The following is a 16,777-nucleotide window of genomic DNA, read 5'->3' on the forward strand; positions in this document are numbered from 1 at the left end:
CGGCCGCCGGGACCCGAACCGTGCTTCCAGATCAGCATCGGGGTCGGGCCACGGCTTGGGAAGAGCGTGCAGCTGGCTGTGGGCTCCTGGGCGCCCCGGTCACCGAGGCCCTACGGCGGCTCTACTTTGGGGCTGTGGTAGGCACCCCAGAGGCATCTGAGCACATCGGAGACCCGGGGGAGCCGAGATTCTGGCAGAGCTCGTGGACTCCATTCGGCCTGGGCTCCCCGTTTCTGCTCCCGCCGCCCCCACGGGAGACGAGGGAGGCAGCTGCCGAGTCCGTGTTCTGCGTGGACCGGATGCGGCCAACACAGGGTCACCCCACCCCACCCTCGGGGCACTCAAAGGCGAGGGCCCCGTTTCTCCCACCCATTTGGGCGGGGCTGATGAACACCCCCGTTGCAGGGTGAGGGCCCGGGCCCTGACCGGGGCTCCCTGGGAGGGGTGGGCACAGCTGTAGTACATCTGTGAACGGGACCACCTCAAACCCCTCGGGTCCCCTGAAACCCGTTCTAATCGGCCACCCAACCACTTGCAGTCAGCTCCGAGTAGCAGTGGGGCAGGGAGGGGACGTGGGGCCCGGGGGACAGGTCGTGTTGGGTTTCCAAGATGGGAGAGCCAAGGAGGACAGTCCCAGGTCTTGCCGTGTGAGAACAGAGTAGCTGGTGGCCCAGGTGGGAAGCAAAGGCACACGTGGGGGCTGTCCGCTGGCTGGGGGTCTACGGGCGACGCTTGGTTTTGGAATTCCACCCGGGGCCTCTGAGCTTCACGTCTGTCCGTCACCCAGCTGGCGGTGGCCGGAGAACCGGCTGCCACGGGCCTCTGTGCGGGGGCGGGGAGGGTCTCGGAAGGGCTGGAGCTGGGCCGGTCTGGGGGGAGAGGAGGGGACAGTGCAGGTGAGCGGTTACGGGCATCCCACCTTGGGGTGTGACCAGGGACAGCGCCTCCTCGTTTATCCATTTCCTGTGGCTGCTGTAACATCACTGCCACTTTGGCTTAAAACCAAACGTGCTTTTACAGTTCGGGGAAGTCAAAAGTCTCACGTGGGCCTCGGGTTACAACTCCGTGCCTCCTGGGCATCCCGGAGGGGGGCCGTTTCCCTACCTTCCAGCTCCCAGAGGTGCGGGTGTTGACTCGGGCCCCTCTTCCCTCCTCCCTCTTTGACACCTGCGGCCTGGCGTCTCTCACCTCCTCCCACGCGAGGACCCCTGTGGTGATGCTGGGCCCACCGGGATAGCCAGGACGCTCCCCATCTGGGGACCATCAATCACACCCGCGGCCCCTCTTCTCTATAAAGTGACGATTACAGGGACTGGGACCGAGAACGGGCCATCTGCAGGGACCTTGTCCTGCCCAGCACAGGACCACAGTAAAACAGAGCCTTCGAGGGACCCTGGCCCCCTCACGCCGGGTCCCTGGGAGGCCCGCCATCAGCAGGTATCCATCTACCTGGTCCCATCCCACTGGGAGCCACGCCCAGGCCTCCTCCGCGGGCAGCTCCGCAGCCACTGCCCCTACCCTGTGTGGCACCAGCTCCAATTCACCACCAGGAGACTAGACACACGTCCCGTTTATTTGGGTTCGTAACTCAGTAATCACAGGACCGAGTCCCGACAGGCTCCGCGTCTCCCTCTTCCGTCGCCCTCCCCAGCCACCCCGCGGCTCAACGTCAGGGCCAGCGGCGGCCACCCGGACCACAGCACGTGGGGACAGGGCACGTGCCACAGGCCTACTCTCCTGCCGCGAGTTCTGCGATCAGGTGACAGTGGCCGTAGCCGGCTGACACCCAGTGCGGAAGGAAGGAGGACAGCCCGGCAGCTGCCTCCTGAGAGCCCTCTCCAGGTGGCGGTCCCAGGCCCCCGTCGCAGCCGACCAGCGCTGTGCCCCGTGCCTGCAGGGCTCTGTGGACCAGGGCGAGCAGTTCTGGAGAAGCGGGGTACCCTGGGTGGTGGGAGAAAGGGTGGGGGGGGAGCGGAGCGGTGGAGGCCGCAGGAGAGCATGAGACAGACCCACGCGGGGTAAAGCCAACCCTGCTTTTATTTCACGAGAGCTTCTCGATGGTCGACAGGAGCTCAGGTTTCAGGATAGAAGAGTCCGGTTCCGCCCCTGCGGCCCTGAGGTCCTCCAGCAGGGCTGCGTCCCACGAGAAGGTCAGGAGGGCGGAGGGCACCTGCGGTGGGCCGGAAGCCTCAGCCTCGCTCAGGCCTTGACGTGACTCTCCCGTCTTCCCGCTCGACCTCCCCCGTCAGAGCCGGGACCCCGCTCGCTCCGGCTGCTACCCGTAGGGGACAACGGTCCCCGCCATCAGCCCAGTCCCGCAGCAGGGACCCGGCGAGAGCCGGGGACTAGAGGGCGGCACGTAGGCGGGAAGGTGGGACTTGAACCCGAGAGCCCAGCCCCTTCCCCGGACCCCTGGGCCGCCCGCCGCCCAGCGCTGGAGTTCGTGCCTCCAGGACATCCAGAGACCCGCCCGCGGGCAGCCCCCTCGCTCACCAGCCCGCACTCGTCGAAGGCCGGGCTCTCCTCCTCCGACAACCTCTGCCCGCCCGAGGCCAGCAGCTCGAAAGGCAGCCAGTCGCTCTGCAAGGCCTCCCGGACGAAGGCATACAGCGCGGCCACCCGCTCCCGGGCGTAGAAGGTGCCTGGGTGGGCGGGACAGTCGGTGGGGCCGGAGTTCAGGGGAGCACCCCGGCCCCCACCCCAGCCCGCGCCCACCCGGCTCCCGAGGGAGGGAGGACGGACTGTGATGCCTCCTCCCAGGACGAGCACAGACCGGGGAGGCCTTGGGCTCCCGTCCCGCGGCACCCAGCCGGGCCCCGTCACCCGCAGCCCCGGCCCCCCCCCCCCCCCGGGCGCACCCACCCTGGAGCAGGCAGCCGTCGGGGAAGCGGACGCGCAGCAGCGTGTAGGTGTATCTGCGCCGCTCTCTCTGCTCCTCCCTCTCCCGCATGGCCTTGGTCCGCAGCACACTCAGCCGCTCCACGGCCTCGGACCGGAGCCTCTGTTCCCGCCTGACCTCCTCCGCCGTGAGGTTGAAGAAGTCCCCGGGCAGGTCAAACTGGGAGGCCAGGGGCGAGGGCTGGAAGACGCGGCGCTGGCGGGCCAGCGTGGCCCGCACGGGCTCGGCGACCAGCAGCTGCTCCTTGTGCTTCCGCAGGCTCTGGGGCTGGGCCAGGGCGGCCTCGCTCAGCACGTAGAACTCCTCGGGGCCCTCTGGGGCAGGCGCGGGTCACTGCTGCGGCAGGGAGAGCCCCCCACCCCACCCCTGCCGCCCGGAGGGCCCTCCCGCCCCTCCTCCCAGCACAGCCGGCGCCCTGCTCCACCTGCCTTACCCTGATCGGGCACCGGAAGCAGGGCCTTCTGGAAGCCGACGGCCTCAAAAAACTCGTGGGTCCCTTCCAGGCAGTTAATTCGCTCCTGGGAGTGGAGCCAGTGGTCACCAGGGCCCTGCTGGCCACCCCGCCCGGCCTCGCAGCAGCCGCTAGGCCCTGACGGGGCGAAGCCGCGGAAGCTGCCCGCAGGGCTGAGCACGAACGCGCTCGCCTCAACACGGGCTGCAGGGCGCCCCCCAGCTGCTCGCAGAGGGCACGGGACCCCAGGAGGTCACCGACCAGGTGAGGAAGGAGGCCGAGAAGCCACAGGACAACAGGAGGGGCCCAGGGGTGGGGGCGGTGGCTGCGTGGGAAGCCGGGGGCGGGAAGGGGCCGCCGGGAGACAGACAGCAGGTGCCCCGCCAGTGGCGCAGGTAACACGGGCCAGGGTGGCGGGACCCCGAGATTTCTCCACAGAAACCAGAAGTCTGTGATCGCGGGAGAAATCTCGCCAGCGCCGACCTCCTCCCCGCTGATTCAAGTTCAAGTCAGAACAGCCGGGGCGAGGAGGAGAGCGGGCCAAACACCACGACGCTCGCCCCGTGTGCCCGGGGCCCTCGCTCCCCTGCGGCTGCCTGGTCTGGCCGCCACCCCCACGCCGGGGCCGCGTGTGCACCTGAAACACGCGGTTCTGTAGCTTGATCTTCCTGTACTTCTCTTCCTCGGGGTGCAGGCAGATGTTGTCCAGGTACCTGGGGGGGCCCGCGGCCGTGTGGGAACAGTGAGTCCAGAGGGGGCCGTCGCCGGCCCCCACCCCGTCCTGCCTCCCCTCGAGGGCACCAGCGAACGCACAGGGGGCTGTGGCAGGGCGAGGCTAACGGACCACTAAAGCCTGTGGGTGCCCCGTGGCGGGGGGCCGGGGCTCACGAGCAACGTGCACTTCCTGGCGCTCCCTGTCCCCCCCAGACCTGTTGGAGCAGACGAGGGGAGGGGGTGGGACCCTGCCCCCCGCCCCCTTCCCACCTTCCTACAATGATCCCGGAGGAAAGCAGCGGGTGGGGACCTCCTGATTTGGTAAACCCCTTCGTTTTACAGGCAGGTCAACTGAGGCCCAGAGGGCCTGGGGGGGGAGTGCAGGGCGGGGACTGGCCGCAGCCCCAGTGCCCAGCTCCTTCCGGGCACCCCCGGCAGGCTGTGGCGGAGGCCCGGGTGTCGGGGCGGGGGACACTCAGCTGGGAGGGCTGCGGCTGCTCACTTGGCGATGGTGTCCACACCCAGCTTCACCCTGTCCCGGTCTCTGTTGAACGTGTGGATCTTCATGATGGAAGCAGCCACGGGGTCGGTGGAGAAGTGCTGGGGGGGGGGGGGGGACGCACCGGAAGCGCTCACCTGGGGGTTGGAGGCCCACAGGCACCTCTCCCTCCCCCAGCAGCTGGCCTCTCGACTCAGGTGACAACAGGTGACAGCAGGCCAGGAACGTTCCACTGAAGCAAACTCAACTGGACGCTCCCAGCCAAGAAAGGAGGAGAAAGCCCTTCGGTGGCCCCATCCTGAGCCTCAGCCCTGCCCTCGCCTCGAGGGAAGAGGGGCGTCACAGCCCAGATTATGCCTCCGGGGGGTCCACCCATCTGACAACTCTGCCCGTGGGAGGGAAGAGGGCAGGGACACAGAAAGACCGAGAAAGCAGGAGGGGAAGTTCCCAGGCTTGTGTGACCGGCCCAGCCTCCTCGGGACCATCACAAACCCCCAGGGAAACCCATACGGGAATTCGCTTGGTGACAGAGACATGTGCCACAGCTATGACCAAAAAGGCGTCTTCAGTAAAAAAGGGGGTGTGCGTGCGGGGGGCAACACGGGGTAGGTGTCAGGGAACAAAGAGTGGTCCGTATGCCTCATACTCCGCAGGGCAATAGCTTCTAGTCAGATCAGAGTCTTTGGGGGGGGGTTTTCAAATTTTTATTTTGAGAGAGAGCCCATGTGAGTGGGGCTGGGGCAGAGAGAGGGAGGGAGGGAGAGGAGGAGGGAGGGAGAGAGGGAGGGAGGGAGAGGGACAGAATCCCAAGCAGGCTCCACACTGTCAGTGCAGAGCCCAGTGCAGGTCTCGAACCCACAAACCACGAGATCCTGACCTGAACTGATACCGAAAGTCAGGCCCTTGACCAACTGAGCCACCCAAGGCACCTCTAGTCGGATCAAAGCTTCAAACGTTAAAACAAACAACAGAAAGCAGGGCGCCTGGGTGGCTCAGCGGGTTGAGCCTCCGACTGCGGTTCAGGTCATGATCCCACGGTTCGTGGGTTCGAGCCCCGCGTCTGGCTCTGTGCTGACAGCTCGGAGCCTGGATGGAGCCTGCTTCGGATTCTGTCTCCATCTCTCTCTGCCCCTTTCCCCACTGGTGCTCTGTCTCTATGAAAAGTAAAGAAACATTTAAAAAATTAAAAAAACAACAAAAAGCAAAACAGAAAAGCACTAGCCAAGTGGGGAAGGCCTTTCCGAGCGTGCCACAAGAGCCAGAAGTCGCAGGACCGACACATTTAACCAGAGATCGAAAACTTCTACACAGCAAGGTGACCATGAGCACAACCGGAAAGTGCACACCGAGGGGAAAATATTCACGCTGCATATTATAGGCAAAAGACCAACTTCCCTAACAGGCGAAGGGTGCCCGTGAATCGGGGTGCCTGGGGGGGCTCAGTCGGTTGAGCGTCCAACTCAATTTCGGCTCAGGTCGTGATCTCACGGTTGGCGAGATCGAGCCCCCGAGTCGGACTCTGCGTGGACAGTGTGGAGCCTGCTTGGGATTCTCTCCCTCCCTCTCTTTCTGCTGCTCCCCTGCTCGCACATGCACGCTCGTGCTCGTTCCCTCTCAAATAAATAAACACTAAAAAAAAAAAAAAGCCTAGAAATCGAGAAAAAGTCCAACTACACGACACAAAACCGGGCCAAGGGCGCATTCTCACAGGAAAATACGGCCAGTCCGGGCCAAACTGAGGGAAACGCGCACGGAAACCGTCCCGAGATGTTCTCCACTGTCACTTCCGGCAGAAGACGAAGGGTCTGTGCGCCCACAGTGACGGTGTGGGGCCGGTGACGTGGGCACCTTCCCCGACGCTGCCGGTGCAGTGTGTCGGGACGGCGCCTACGCGGGTTCCTCGGCCACCGCCGTCCACACCCCGCACGCACGTCCCGCTTCCGCGCCCACACCGAGCCCACGGCTCAGAGCAGCCACAGCCAAGGCTTTCCACCACGTGACTGCTGTCACTAGGGAAGGACGGGGAGCTTCCGACATGCTCATCGGCAAGGAGCCGGTCGGACAGTTACGGAGCAGGGCATACGGTGAGGCTGGCTAACAAGAACGCAGAACTTTCTCCCAAATGCTTCAGAACAAGCCAGAAAGGGACGACCGCGCGAACGGGGCGAAACTGTTAACGGCTGGCTGCACGGTGCGAAGGCATTAGGGAGGCTCACGGAATTAAGGCTGCTGATCAGTGGGCCTTAAAATAGCGACAGGAGCCTGGATGATCCCCGAGGGCCAAACGCAACCTCAAGGTCCCTTTACGGGGAAGAGACAAGAGAGGGGACAGCCTGAGCAAGGCGCCACGGCCACGGAACACAGACAAGCCTGGAAGCAGGAAAAGGCCCGGACGCGCGCGCCCCCCTAGAGCGCCCAGAAGGAAGTCGGCCCGGCCGCCGCCTTGAGTCGGGGCAGCCAGACCCACGTCACCCTTCTGACTCCCAGGGACTGTGAGACAGTAAACGAGGCCGCCCGCTTTGCGACGATCTGTTCTAACGGGATCGGGAAACCCGAGCCCCGGGTGTGGGGGATGCGGGGGTCCGGCAGTTTGCGTGCACCTGCGACCGATCTCGCCCCGGAAGGGGGCCTGCACGCCTTACAGGGGCCGCCTCCAGGAAGGGTGGCCGAGCGGGGGCTTTTCTCTACCCACCCGTCTGTATCCTGAGCTCCGGACCCCACGGAAAGCCTGCCTTTGAAGAGAGACGGAAGCAAACGCGATACAGGCAGGCGCAGACGATACCGAGGGTCCGTGCCACCCAGCTCTCCCGGCTCTGGCGCCGGAACCTCTAGGTGGCAGGGCGGTGGAGGGGGGACACGGGGCTGCCACTCACCGAGAGAATGGCCTCTTTGATGTGCGCATCCCGCTGGTCCTTCCTGAGCGTGGCCCCCGTGAGCGGGCAGGTGAAGCACACCGCGGGCACTGCCAGGTGGGTCGAGCCCTCCTCTCTGGGCTCAGGCACCTGGGGGGACGGGGCGAAGGCGGCTGACGCCGGACTGCGGACAGAGGCCGGCCCGAGCCGCTGACAGCATGGCCCCGGCAGCCGCACGGCCCCGGTCCCGACGCTTCCCCCCTTTGCTTCTTTAGCCGTGGGACACCTTGGCCCAGTGACTGGGCCCCTTCTGCCCCGTAAATGGCTCTGCAGGGCCGCCGCACCCCAACGAGAAAGGGACAGAAAGTGTGAAGCCGCTTCGGACACGGAGCAAACGCTCCATCAACGGCTCTGGCTGTTCCCATTTCCCTGGTGAGGAAGGGCCTTTGGTGGAGGGCTCGGGAGTCACGGCGGCCCAGATGAGTCCAGACCTCCCTCTGGACCTCGATTCCTAGGCGTCGTCTAGGGCCGCTTCGGTCCTTAAGACTCAGTGAGACCTTGGGGCGGCGCCGTCTGTTAAGCGTCCGACCTCGGCTCAGGTCACGATCTTACCCTTGTGGGTTCGAGCCCCGCATCGGGCTCTGTGCTGACAGCTGGGAGCCTGGAGCCTGCTTCCGGTTCTCTGTCTGCCTTTCTCTCTGCCCCTCCCCTGCGCTGTCTCTGTCTCCCTCTCAAAAATAAATAAACGTTAAAAAAACTGTCTTTAATAAATCAACATTAAAAAAATACTTAAAAAAAAAATCACTCAACAGGGGCGACTGGGGGGCTCAGTCGGTTAAGCTTCTGACTTCAGCTCAGGTCATGATTTCACAATTTGTGAGTTCGAGCCCCACATCGGGCCCTGTGCTGCCAGCTCAAAGCCTGAAACCTGCTTCTGATTCTATGTCTCTGCTTCTCTCTGCTCCTCCCCTGCTCAAGCTCGCTCTCTCTCTTTCTCTCTCAAAAATAAACGTTAAAAACAAAACACAAAAAACCCTCAGTGTGACCTCAAAGGTCAAGCTGCTCAGAACACCCTTTCTGCCAGGTTCTCCTTCAAAGCCCACCTCCCCCAGCAAGGCCTCCCTGATTACACCAGTCTCTGAAGGGCCCCCCCCACCTCCCGGGCAAGCAGCAGAGGGCAGGAGCTGAGTGCGAAGGTCCCAGTCAACACCACCTTCAACCACAACCTGCCTCCACTGTTCTGGCGTGCCTCACAAGCTTCCTTTTGCCCAAGGCCAGACGTGACCTCTATCCGCCCCGGCACCCACGTGCCTACTGCCCGAGGCTCGCCGATTTGACCAATGAGGGACAGAACCCGCTCCCTGCCCCAGGATGGCCCTCAGGTGTCCTGCTGCCCCGTGGATGTGCTTACCCTGTTGGTCCCTGGGGCCTCTGGGCTCCCGCTGACAGTGGCTTCGGCTCGAAGTTCCTTTCTCACTGGAGAGAGGGCAGAGACGGGTCAGTTGGGGGCCCTGCCCTGGCCCCAGGCACACTCCACCCCCGCCCCCGCACATCCCAAGGGGGTCAAGTTCTAGTCCTTCCCCCGGTCAGGCCCCCCTGCCTGAGCCACCTCTCCACGCCCCTAGGTTTCACCTGACGGCCCGACGACGGCCCCGGCTCCGCTCCCGTCTCCCCTCCTCGGCCTCTCAGACCCCAGCGCCCCGGTGCCTTCCACCCTGCACCCCCCACTCTCACAAGTGAGATTTCGCGTGAGACCTTGCTTCACGTCCCCACGCCGCACCGGAAGACGGCCACAGCTCACCCTGGTTCCGGATGGACTCCTGCGACGTGGGGCCCCGGGCCCTGGGCTGCTTCTGTTCGAGCCGGGCCAGGGCTGCCGCGGCTGCCATCTGGGCCTCATCAGTGGGTCCCTGGCGGGGCTGCTGGAGCGCGGGCTGGTTGGGTTTCCCTCTGGGGGCCCTCTCCCTGGGAAGAGACAGAGGGAAGGCGGGGTGACACGGGCTCAGGCGCAAGAGCCTCTGTCCCTCTCCCACTTCTGCCCCATCGGACAGAAACGTCCCTCTCTCCCAGGGACCACCCGCAGCCACGCAGCCACGAGATGGTTCTAACGCAGAAAGAAAGGCCCCTGGAGACAGACGGCAGTTCCGCCTCCAGTTCCACCCCTTGGGGCGAGTCCCGCAGCGGCCTGGGCCTTGGGGTCAAGGCAGCTAAGGGGGGGGGGGAGGGCGGGGACAGAGGCCCGCCCCCACCGGCCGCCACGGATGCACGTGAGAGGGCACCTTTCGCCTTCAGGAACCGGTGAGACTCAAAGGTGTCCCTCCCCTCCTCGATCCCTTTCCTTCCAGCCTACGACAGCCAGGTGGCACGGCTTCACTTAGGGAGCACCGACCGTGTGCCTGGCCACGTGCCAGGCCACGTGGCGGGGGCTGGGTTTCCTCTCCCCCCACGTGGCCACACCCCAGCCCCCTGTGATTACTTAGTTCTACAAAAACACGGTTTTCAAGACGCCTCGCCTGCCCTCTTCGAGGCCCCGCTGGGCAGCCACGGGGACCGTTCTAAAACCTAAGCCGGAGCTCGTCACTCCTCTGCACCAAGCCCTTCCGCCCCACGCACAACACAATCCTGAAGCCCCCTTGGGCCTGCAGGCCCTTCACAACCCGCCCGCTCCCCTCCTTCACGCCTCCCTATCTACACTGGTTTCCTACTGCTGCTCCCGCAGGCCCAAGTGGCTCCCACCACAGGGCCTTTGCACTTTCTGGCCGAACTGTTCAGTCTGCAGATGGGGGGCGGGGGTGAGGAAAGAAGTCTGGGGGCAGCTGGGGCGGCTTCAGGGTCTGTGTGTATGTGGTGGGGAGGGGGGCGGGGGGAGGCAATTTCCACTTGGCTGCACCTCACCTCATCCAGCTCAGCTCGAATGTCTCCTTCTCGGAGAGGTGTTCCCAGACCACCTAAGGGCCCCCAGCTGTTGCTATCTCCTGCCCCTGCTTATTTTTCCTCGTGGCCCTGAGTACCGACTGCTCTGTCACCACCCGTGTCCCGGTTTAGCTGTCCATCTCTCCCCACTAGAAGATGAGCCCTGAGACAGCAGGAACCTTCTCTGAGCCGCATGGTGACAGCACTTGTCACACACCCCGAGCCTCGTCTTGCCCCACGCGCGTCACAGAAGTCTGGATCTCCACACTGCTCCCCTCTTCTCTCCTCCCGGGTTCTCATCTCCCACAGCCATCCCCCACACGGCCCCCGCGTCTTTCCTGTCACGCTCAGTCCCCGCTGCTGCACCAACCCCCAATACTTGTTCAACAAATGAACGGACCCCCTTGTCTGGCCCTCTCCCAGGCTGCCCTCCTCTCCCCGCTCAGGCTCCCGGGACCTGATCTTGTCCACCGGGCTTCCCTCCTTGACTCATGAACCAGGCCCTCGTGGGCCTCCTTCGGCCAGTCCCGGGAGCCCCCATCCCCGCGACAGATGCACTGATGTCATGCACCCACTCTCCCTCACCCACCCCTGCTACCCTGTCCTCCCTGGCGCCTCCCTGCCTCTCCCCCCTACCACTCCGGGCCCCACCTCTTCACAATCCCTTCCATTATTCCTCAGGGGCCCCACCCCCTCTGCACTTCCTTTGCTCAATCCACCCCCGGCCCACCAGAGCCCTCACTGTCACACACCTCCTCCACTGGGTCTCCAGTCTCGCCCCCGCGTCCTTCTCTTCCCCAGGCCCTCCCCGGACAAGCCACAGAGGCCTGGATGTGCGCCCTGCCGGACCTCCCTCTTCTCCCCTCTCCTCCCACGTCTCTCTCAGGACCTGCCTTCGGCTTCAACCGTCACCCACAAGGCCCCCATCTCCTCCCTGTCACAGATGTCTCCAGCTCACCTCCACCCACTCCCCTCCTCTTCCCTCCCAGACCTTCCTCAGCCAATTCAACCCCCGCTCCCCCGACCCTCTGAGACCTCTTCCAACCCCGCCTCAGGCTCCCTGGACTTAAACTCTCTGACCCGGTCCTCCCTCGCGCTCCAGAGCCAGGGCCCAGACCCCTACGGCCACGGACGCGAAGCCTCTCCCCTCTCCCCGGCGCCAGCTGTACTTGACTCTCCAGGCTCTGTGTCCAATCTCTGTACACAGAGACCCCCCCCCCAAAACTGGATGACGCCTCTTGGGGGCCCCTTCTCCGCCCGCCTACTCTCCTACGGTTTCTCCGCGGACCCCCAGCTGCTTGCAACCCCGCCCCCCTAGCCCCCGCCTCCAGCCCCTCCCCCTCGGGCCTCTCTCCCCCGTGCCCCGCCCCCGGAGGCCACCCCTCCCCCTTACTCCCACCCTCGCCCCCCGTGCCCCGCCCCCGGAGGCCGCCCCTCCCCCTTACTCCCACCCTCGCCCCCCGTGCCCCGCCCCCAGAGGTCTCTCCCCACCCTCGGACGCCCCTCCCCGCCCCTGCTCCCCGGATCTCAAGCCCCAGCGCCGGTCACGCACCCCACGGACTCCGTGAGCTTCTGACCAGGCCCCGCACTCTTGAACTTGATGTCAGCCTTGATCTCCTGGAAGAATTTCTTCATGGTGGCGGCGGGCCCGGCGGCAGGGGGCCGCGGGGGGCGGGGGGGGCGCAGGGCCCAGTCGGGGTGGGGCCGGCAGGAGCCAACAACCGGAAAGAAAATACCTCGCTGCCGGAAGTCCCACCTTCGCGCCGGCGCCCACGTGACAATCGGCCCGGTGCGCCTCTCTAGCTCTCCGCGCCTCGCTGGCCCACGGCGGCCGCTCTGCACCGTCGGCCGCGTCTCGGTGGTTAGTCGGGCCTCAGTTGCCAGGGGCGACGAGCTCGCTTCCAGCGGGTGGCTGTGCCCGCGCGCCCTGCACCTCGTTCCCCAGAGGGGTGACCGGAGAGGGCGGGAGAAGCCCGCAGAGCCCACGGAGACAGCGCTGGCCCTGACCTTTCCCCGGACCGAAAACCTTCCCTGGCTCCCGCATGCAGTGCAGGGTGGGGGCCGTGCAGGACCGTAACGAGCCAGCCCCGCGTCCGGCACCGGTGGTCAGGCGCACGTGGTGGGGGACGTGGGAAGGGGCGCCTGAGCCGGGGCCTGGGGACCCACGGTGGCGCATCCCCTAGGGGCCTGGGTTACGGAGCTCTGACGTCATCCTGAGGGCCTGCGCAGTGTTTAGGGGAGAATCCGGTGCAGCCCAAACCAACCTTCCTTTAACTTCCTACGCGCTGGGGATAAGAACAGCACCCACGTCCACGTCGTTGGAGGATTATAAGGGTAACGATGCCGTTAGAAATCATTCAATAAATGGAGCGCTTTAAGATGATCTACTCCGTTTTGTTGGTTTTTTGGGAGTCGGCTCTGTACCAGCAAGGAAGAAAACAAGGAAATCCTTGACCTCGCAGACCTCATGATGTTTTCCATGGGGTTGGGGAGGGAAGACAGACAACATGATAAATAAAGTTTACGGCCGAGGGGACGATGTTAACGTGCTGGAGAGAAAAAGTGGACAGTTTGCAACATCAGCTAAGGGGGTCGGGTGCAAGAAAGGGACATTTTTCGGACCACCAGGGAAATGTGAATGTGTCTGGGCGGTAGATGATAGAAAGGGGCTGTTGTTGACCTTTTTTCGTTTATTTGATTTTTGAGAGGGAGAGCCCAGCGGGGGAGAGGCAAAGAGAGAGAGGGAGATACCGAATCCCAAGCAGGCTCCAGGCTCTGAGCTGTCAGCACTGAGCCCATCGCGGGGCTCGAACTCACGAACCACGAGATCATAACCTGAGCCGAAGTTGGACCCTTAACCCACTGAGTCACCCAGGCGCCCCACTTCTGGACTTTTCATAGGAGTGATAGTGGCGTGGTAGTTATGGTCCATTTGGGCTTTGTTTTATCTTTTGACCCTTTTCATCCATTTCTCCCACCCCCCTGCCTTTGGCAAGCACCAACCAGTTCTCCTTGTCTAGGACTTTGGTGGGGCTCTTTTCGCTTGTGCTTTTGTGTTTGTTTTGATCTCTCACATACAAGAGAGATCATACTGTATTTGCTTTTCTCTGACTTATTTCACTTGATGCCCTTGCTGTCCATCTATGCTGTCACAAATGGCAAGATTTCGTTCTTTTTTTCGGGGGGGGGGGCTAATATTCCATTGTATGTCCATACCACATTTTCTTTATCCGTTCATCCATCGTGGCCACTTGGGTTGTTTCCATATCTTGGCTATTGTAAATCGTGCTGCAACAGGATTGTAGGACTGAGCCCCATGTGGGACTCTGTGCATGCTGGGCATGGAGCCCGCTTAAGATTATCTCATTCCCTCTGCCCCTCTCCCCGGCTTGAGCTCTCTCTCTCTCTCTCAAAAGATAAAAATAAAAAATCGTAGCCATTTTAACAGGTGTCAGGTGATAGTTTATGGGTGTTATTTGCATTTTCCTAACGATGAGTTGATCACCTTTTCACGTACCTGTTGGCCGTCTGTATGTTTTCTTTGGAAAAACGTCTTCAGATGGAGGAAGGAGGCCTGACCCAAGGAACGCAGGAAGCTTCCAGAAAGCTGGGAAAGGCAAGGAGATGGATTCCCCCCCAGAACCTCCAAAAGTAGTACAATTCAGCCAACAGAAGGGTTGTATCTCGGTGGGCCTCATCTTGGACTTTTCCCGCCAAAATGGTAACAATAGACTTGCATTGTTTTAAGTCACTAAGTTGGCGGTAATTTGTTACGTAAATAGGTAGCAAAAGCAACCCCTAGGCCATATAACCCAAAGAAATAAGTCCTGCTATTTCTCCCCAATTTATAGAGGAGTTTACAAAGTTCCAAACACGCTTGTCCATAGCACCACAGCTTTCAGAGGGAGGATTCGAACCCAGGACCAGCAGATCTAACGACACTTCACTGAGGTGCTTCTCAAATTGTAATGCACACTCCAGGTCCATGGAGAGCTTCTTTAGATGTACATTCTGATGCATAGATCTTGAGGGGGGAAATTCTGCACCCCCACACCCCCACATGAGAGTGCAGGAGGCTGGTCTAGGAGGACTGAAACTTGCCTGGCACTGAGCAAGCCCATAATAGATGAATACGTTATGAGGCGCCTGGGTGGTTCAGTTGGTTGAACGTCCAATTTGATTTCAGCTCAGGGCATGATCTCACGGTCTGTGAGTTCAAGGCCGGCGTGGGGCTCTGTGCTGACAGCTCGGAGCCCGCTGGGGATTCTCTCTTCCTGTCTCTCTGCCCCTCTGCCTCCTCTCAAAATAAATAAGTAAACATTTAGGGTGCCTGCGTGGCTCAGTCAGTTAAGCGGCTGACTGGCTTCGGTCATGATCTCATGGTTCGTGAGTTCAAGCCCCGCATCCGGCTCTGTGCTGACAGCCCGGAGCCTGGAGCCTGCTTCTGATTCTGTGTCTCCCTCTCTCTGCACCTCCCCTGCTCATGCTCTGTCTCTCAAAAGATAAATAAATGTTGGGGCGCCTGGGTGGCGCAGTCGGTTAAGCGTCCGACTTCAGCCAGGTCACGATCTCGCGGTCCGTGAGTTCGAGCCCCGCGTCAGGCTCTGGGTTGATGGCTCGGAGCCTGGAGCCTGTTTCCGATTCTGTGTCTCCCTCTCTCTCTGCCCCTCCCCCATTCATGCTCTGTCTCTCTCTGTCCCAAAAATAAATATAAAAAAAAAAAAAAAGATAAATAAATGTTAAAAATTTTTTTTAATTAAATAAATAAACTTAAAAATAAATAAATAAGTAAACATTTAAAAACAACAACAAAAAAAAACCCTGTAAGAGACGAATATGTTACTATTACAGCTCAGGCAGGGAAATGTTCTTAGGTAAGTGGAATCCAACACTCTGTGGCGGGGGGCGGGGGGGGGGCGTCCAAACCCCAGTGTTACCCTTCTGCCTCAGTTTCCCCATCTGGAAAGCAGGGATGACAAATAACTGATCTAGAAATGAAATGTTAATAACCTACTACATAAGGTGACCTGGGGGCACCTGACTGGCTCAGTTGGTGGATCATGTGACTCTCTAACTTAAGGTCATGAGTTTGAGCCCCACATTGGGGGTAGAGGTTACTTGAAAAAAAAAAAATAATAATAATGTGGCCTGGAACATATTGGCTGCTCTATAAATGTTACCGATTTTTTAAAAACAGATTTTATTATTTTTTAAATATTTATTTATTTTTGAGAGAAAGTGCACGAGCAGGGGAGGGGCAGAGAGGGGGGGGCGGGGACAGAGGATCTGAAGCAGGCTCTGGGCTGACAGCAGAGAGCCCAACGCGGGGCTCGAACTCACAAACCGTGAGATCATGACCTGAGTCGAAGTCGGATGCTCAACCGACTGAGCCACCCAGGCGTCCCAAGATTTTATTGTTAAGTAATCTCTACACCCAACGTGGAGCTTGAATCCGTGACCCCGAGATCAAGCATCCCACGCTCCACCGGCTCAGCCAGCCCTGTGCCCCTAAATGTGACTTATTATTGTACTTGGCTAAGTGTGTGGTAAATATTTCCTAATGACAGTCCCCTGGTAAACTGGAGGCCAGGTCTGTAGCACACAGTAGGTGCTCAGGCCACCTGCTGATTAGAGGGGCCGTTTTCCTCTCTTGCCTCTGCCCGCCACTTTGGGGGGCCCTCCCCCACCTTCTGGGAGAACCCCGGCCCCAGCTCTCATCAGAGCCTGATCGTTTCCCAGCCGCTCCGTGTAGCTCAATGAATTCTGGGCCGGAAGTCTGGTTTTCTGCGCTGGTTCAAGGTCTGGGGGAAAAGTGGGCACCGAATCAGGAGGGCTTTGGAGGCAGGGCCCCGCAGAAGTGGCATCTGAGTCCTTCGACTTGAGGTATGACGTCAGGCAAATCATACCCCTCTCTGGGCTTCAGTCTCTCCAGCGGGACCTAATTCAGGCCCCTCTGCACCGTCTTCCTCATTCCCTGTTTGACTTCCACATTTGTCCCTTTTGTGACTTTGCAGTTACAAAATACAGGACACCCCATCGTATCTGAATTTCTGATAAAAACACGTTAACGTTATCTATGTAACGTTAAATGACAATTTTAACCATTTTAAAGAACTAGGAGTCAGATACTTTTATTTGATAATATTTACCATTATTTTTCTTACTGTGGTAAAACATATATATATATATACATATATATATACATATAACATAAAATTTATAATTTTCACCATTTTATTTTTTTTTTAATTTTTTTTTTAACGTTTATTTATTTTTGAGACAGAGAGAGACAGAGCATGAACAGGGGAGGGGCAGAGAGAGAGGGAGACATAGACTCTGAAACAGGCTCCAGGCTCTGAGCGGTCAGCACAGAGCCCGACGCGGGGCTCGAACTCACGGACCGTGAGATCGTGACCTGAGCGAAGTCGGACGCTTAACTGACCGAGCCA

The 16,777-nt window shown here is 60.8% G+C and overlaps 1 protein-coding gene across 1 annotated transcript; it reads right to left on the minus strand.

The window, feature by feature from the left end:
• Positions 1 to 2,019: 2,019 nt before the first annotated feature.
• UBXN6 (UBX domain protein 6) lies at positions 2,020 to 12,071 on the minus strand. The gene is made up of 10 exons (XM_053897248.1): positions 11,881 to 12,071; positions 9,217 to 9,380; positions 8,827 to 8,891; positions 7,437 to 7,565; positions 4,567 to 4,664; positions 3,988 to 4,063; positions 3,333 to 3,417; positions 2,863 to 3,213; positions 2,494 to 2,642; positions 2,020 to 2,170 (listed from the first exon to the last, which is right to left on the minus strand). Exons 1-10 carry the CDS (start codon positions 11,961 to 11,963, stop codon positions 2,042 to 2,044), a joined length of 1,329 nt encoding a protein of 442 aa, XP_053753223.1. The 5' UTR covers positions 11,964 to 12,071; the 3' UTR covers positions 2,020 to 2,041.
• Positions 12,072 to 16,777: the final 4,706 nt, after the last annotated feature.

The sequence above is a fragment of the Panthera pardus genome, unplaced genomic scaffold, assembly GCF_024362965.1.
Source record: "Panthera pardus isolate Hobbes unplaced genomic scaffold, ASM2436296v1 HiC_scaffold_8, whole genome shotgun sequence".
Classification (NCBI taxonomy): Eukaryota; Metazoa; Chordata; class Mammalia; order Carnivora; family Felidae; genus Panthera; species Panthera pardus.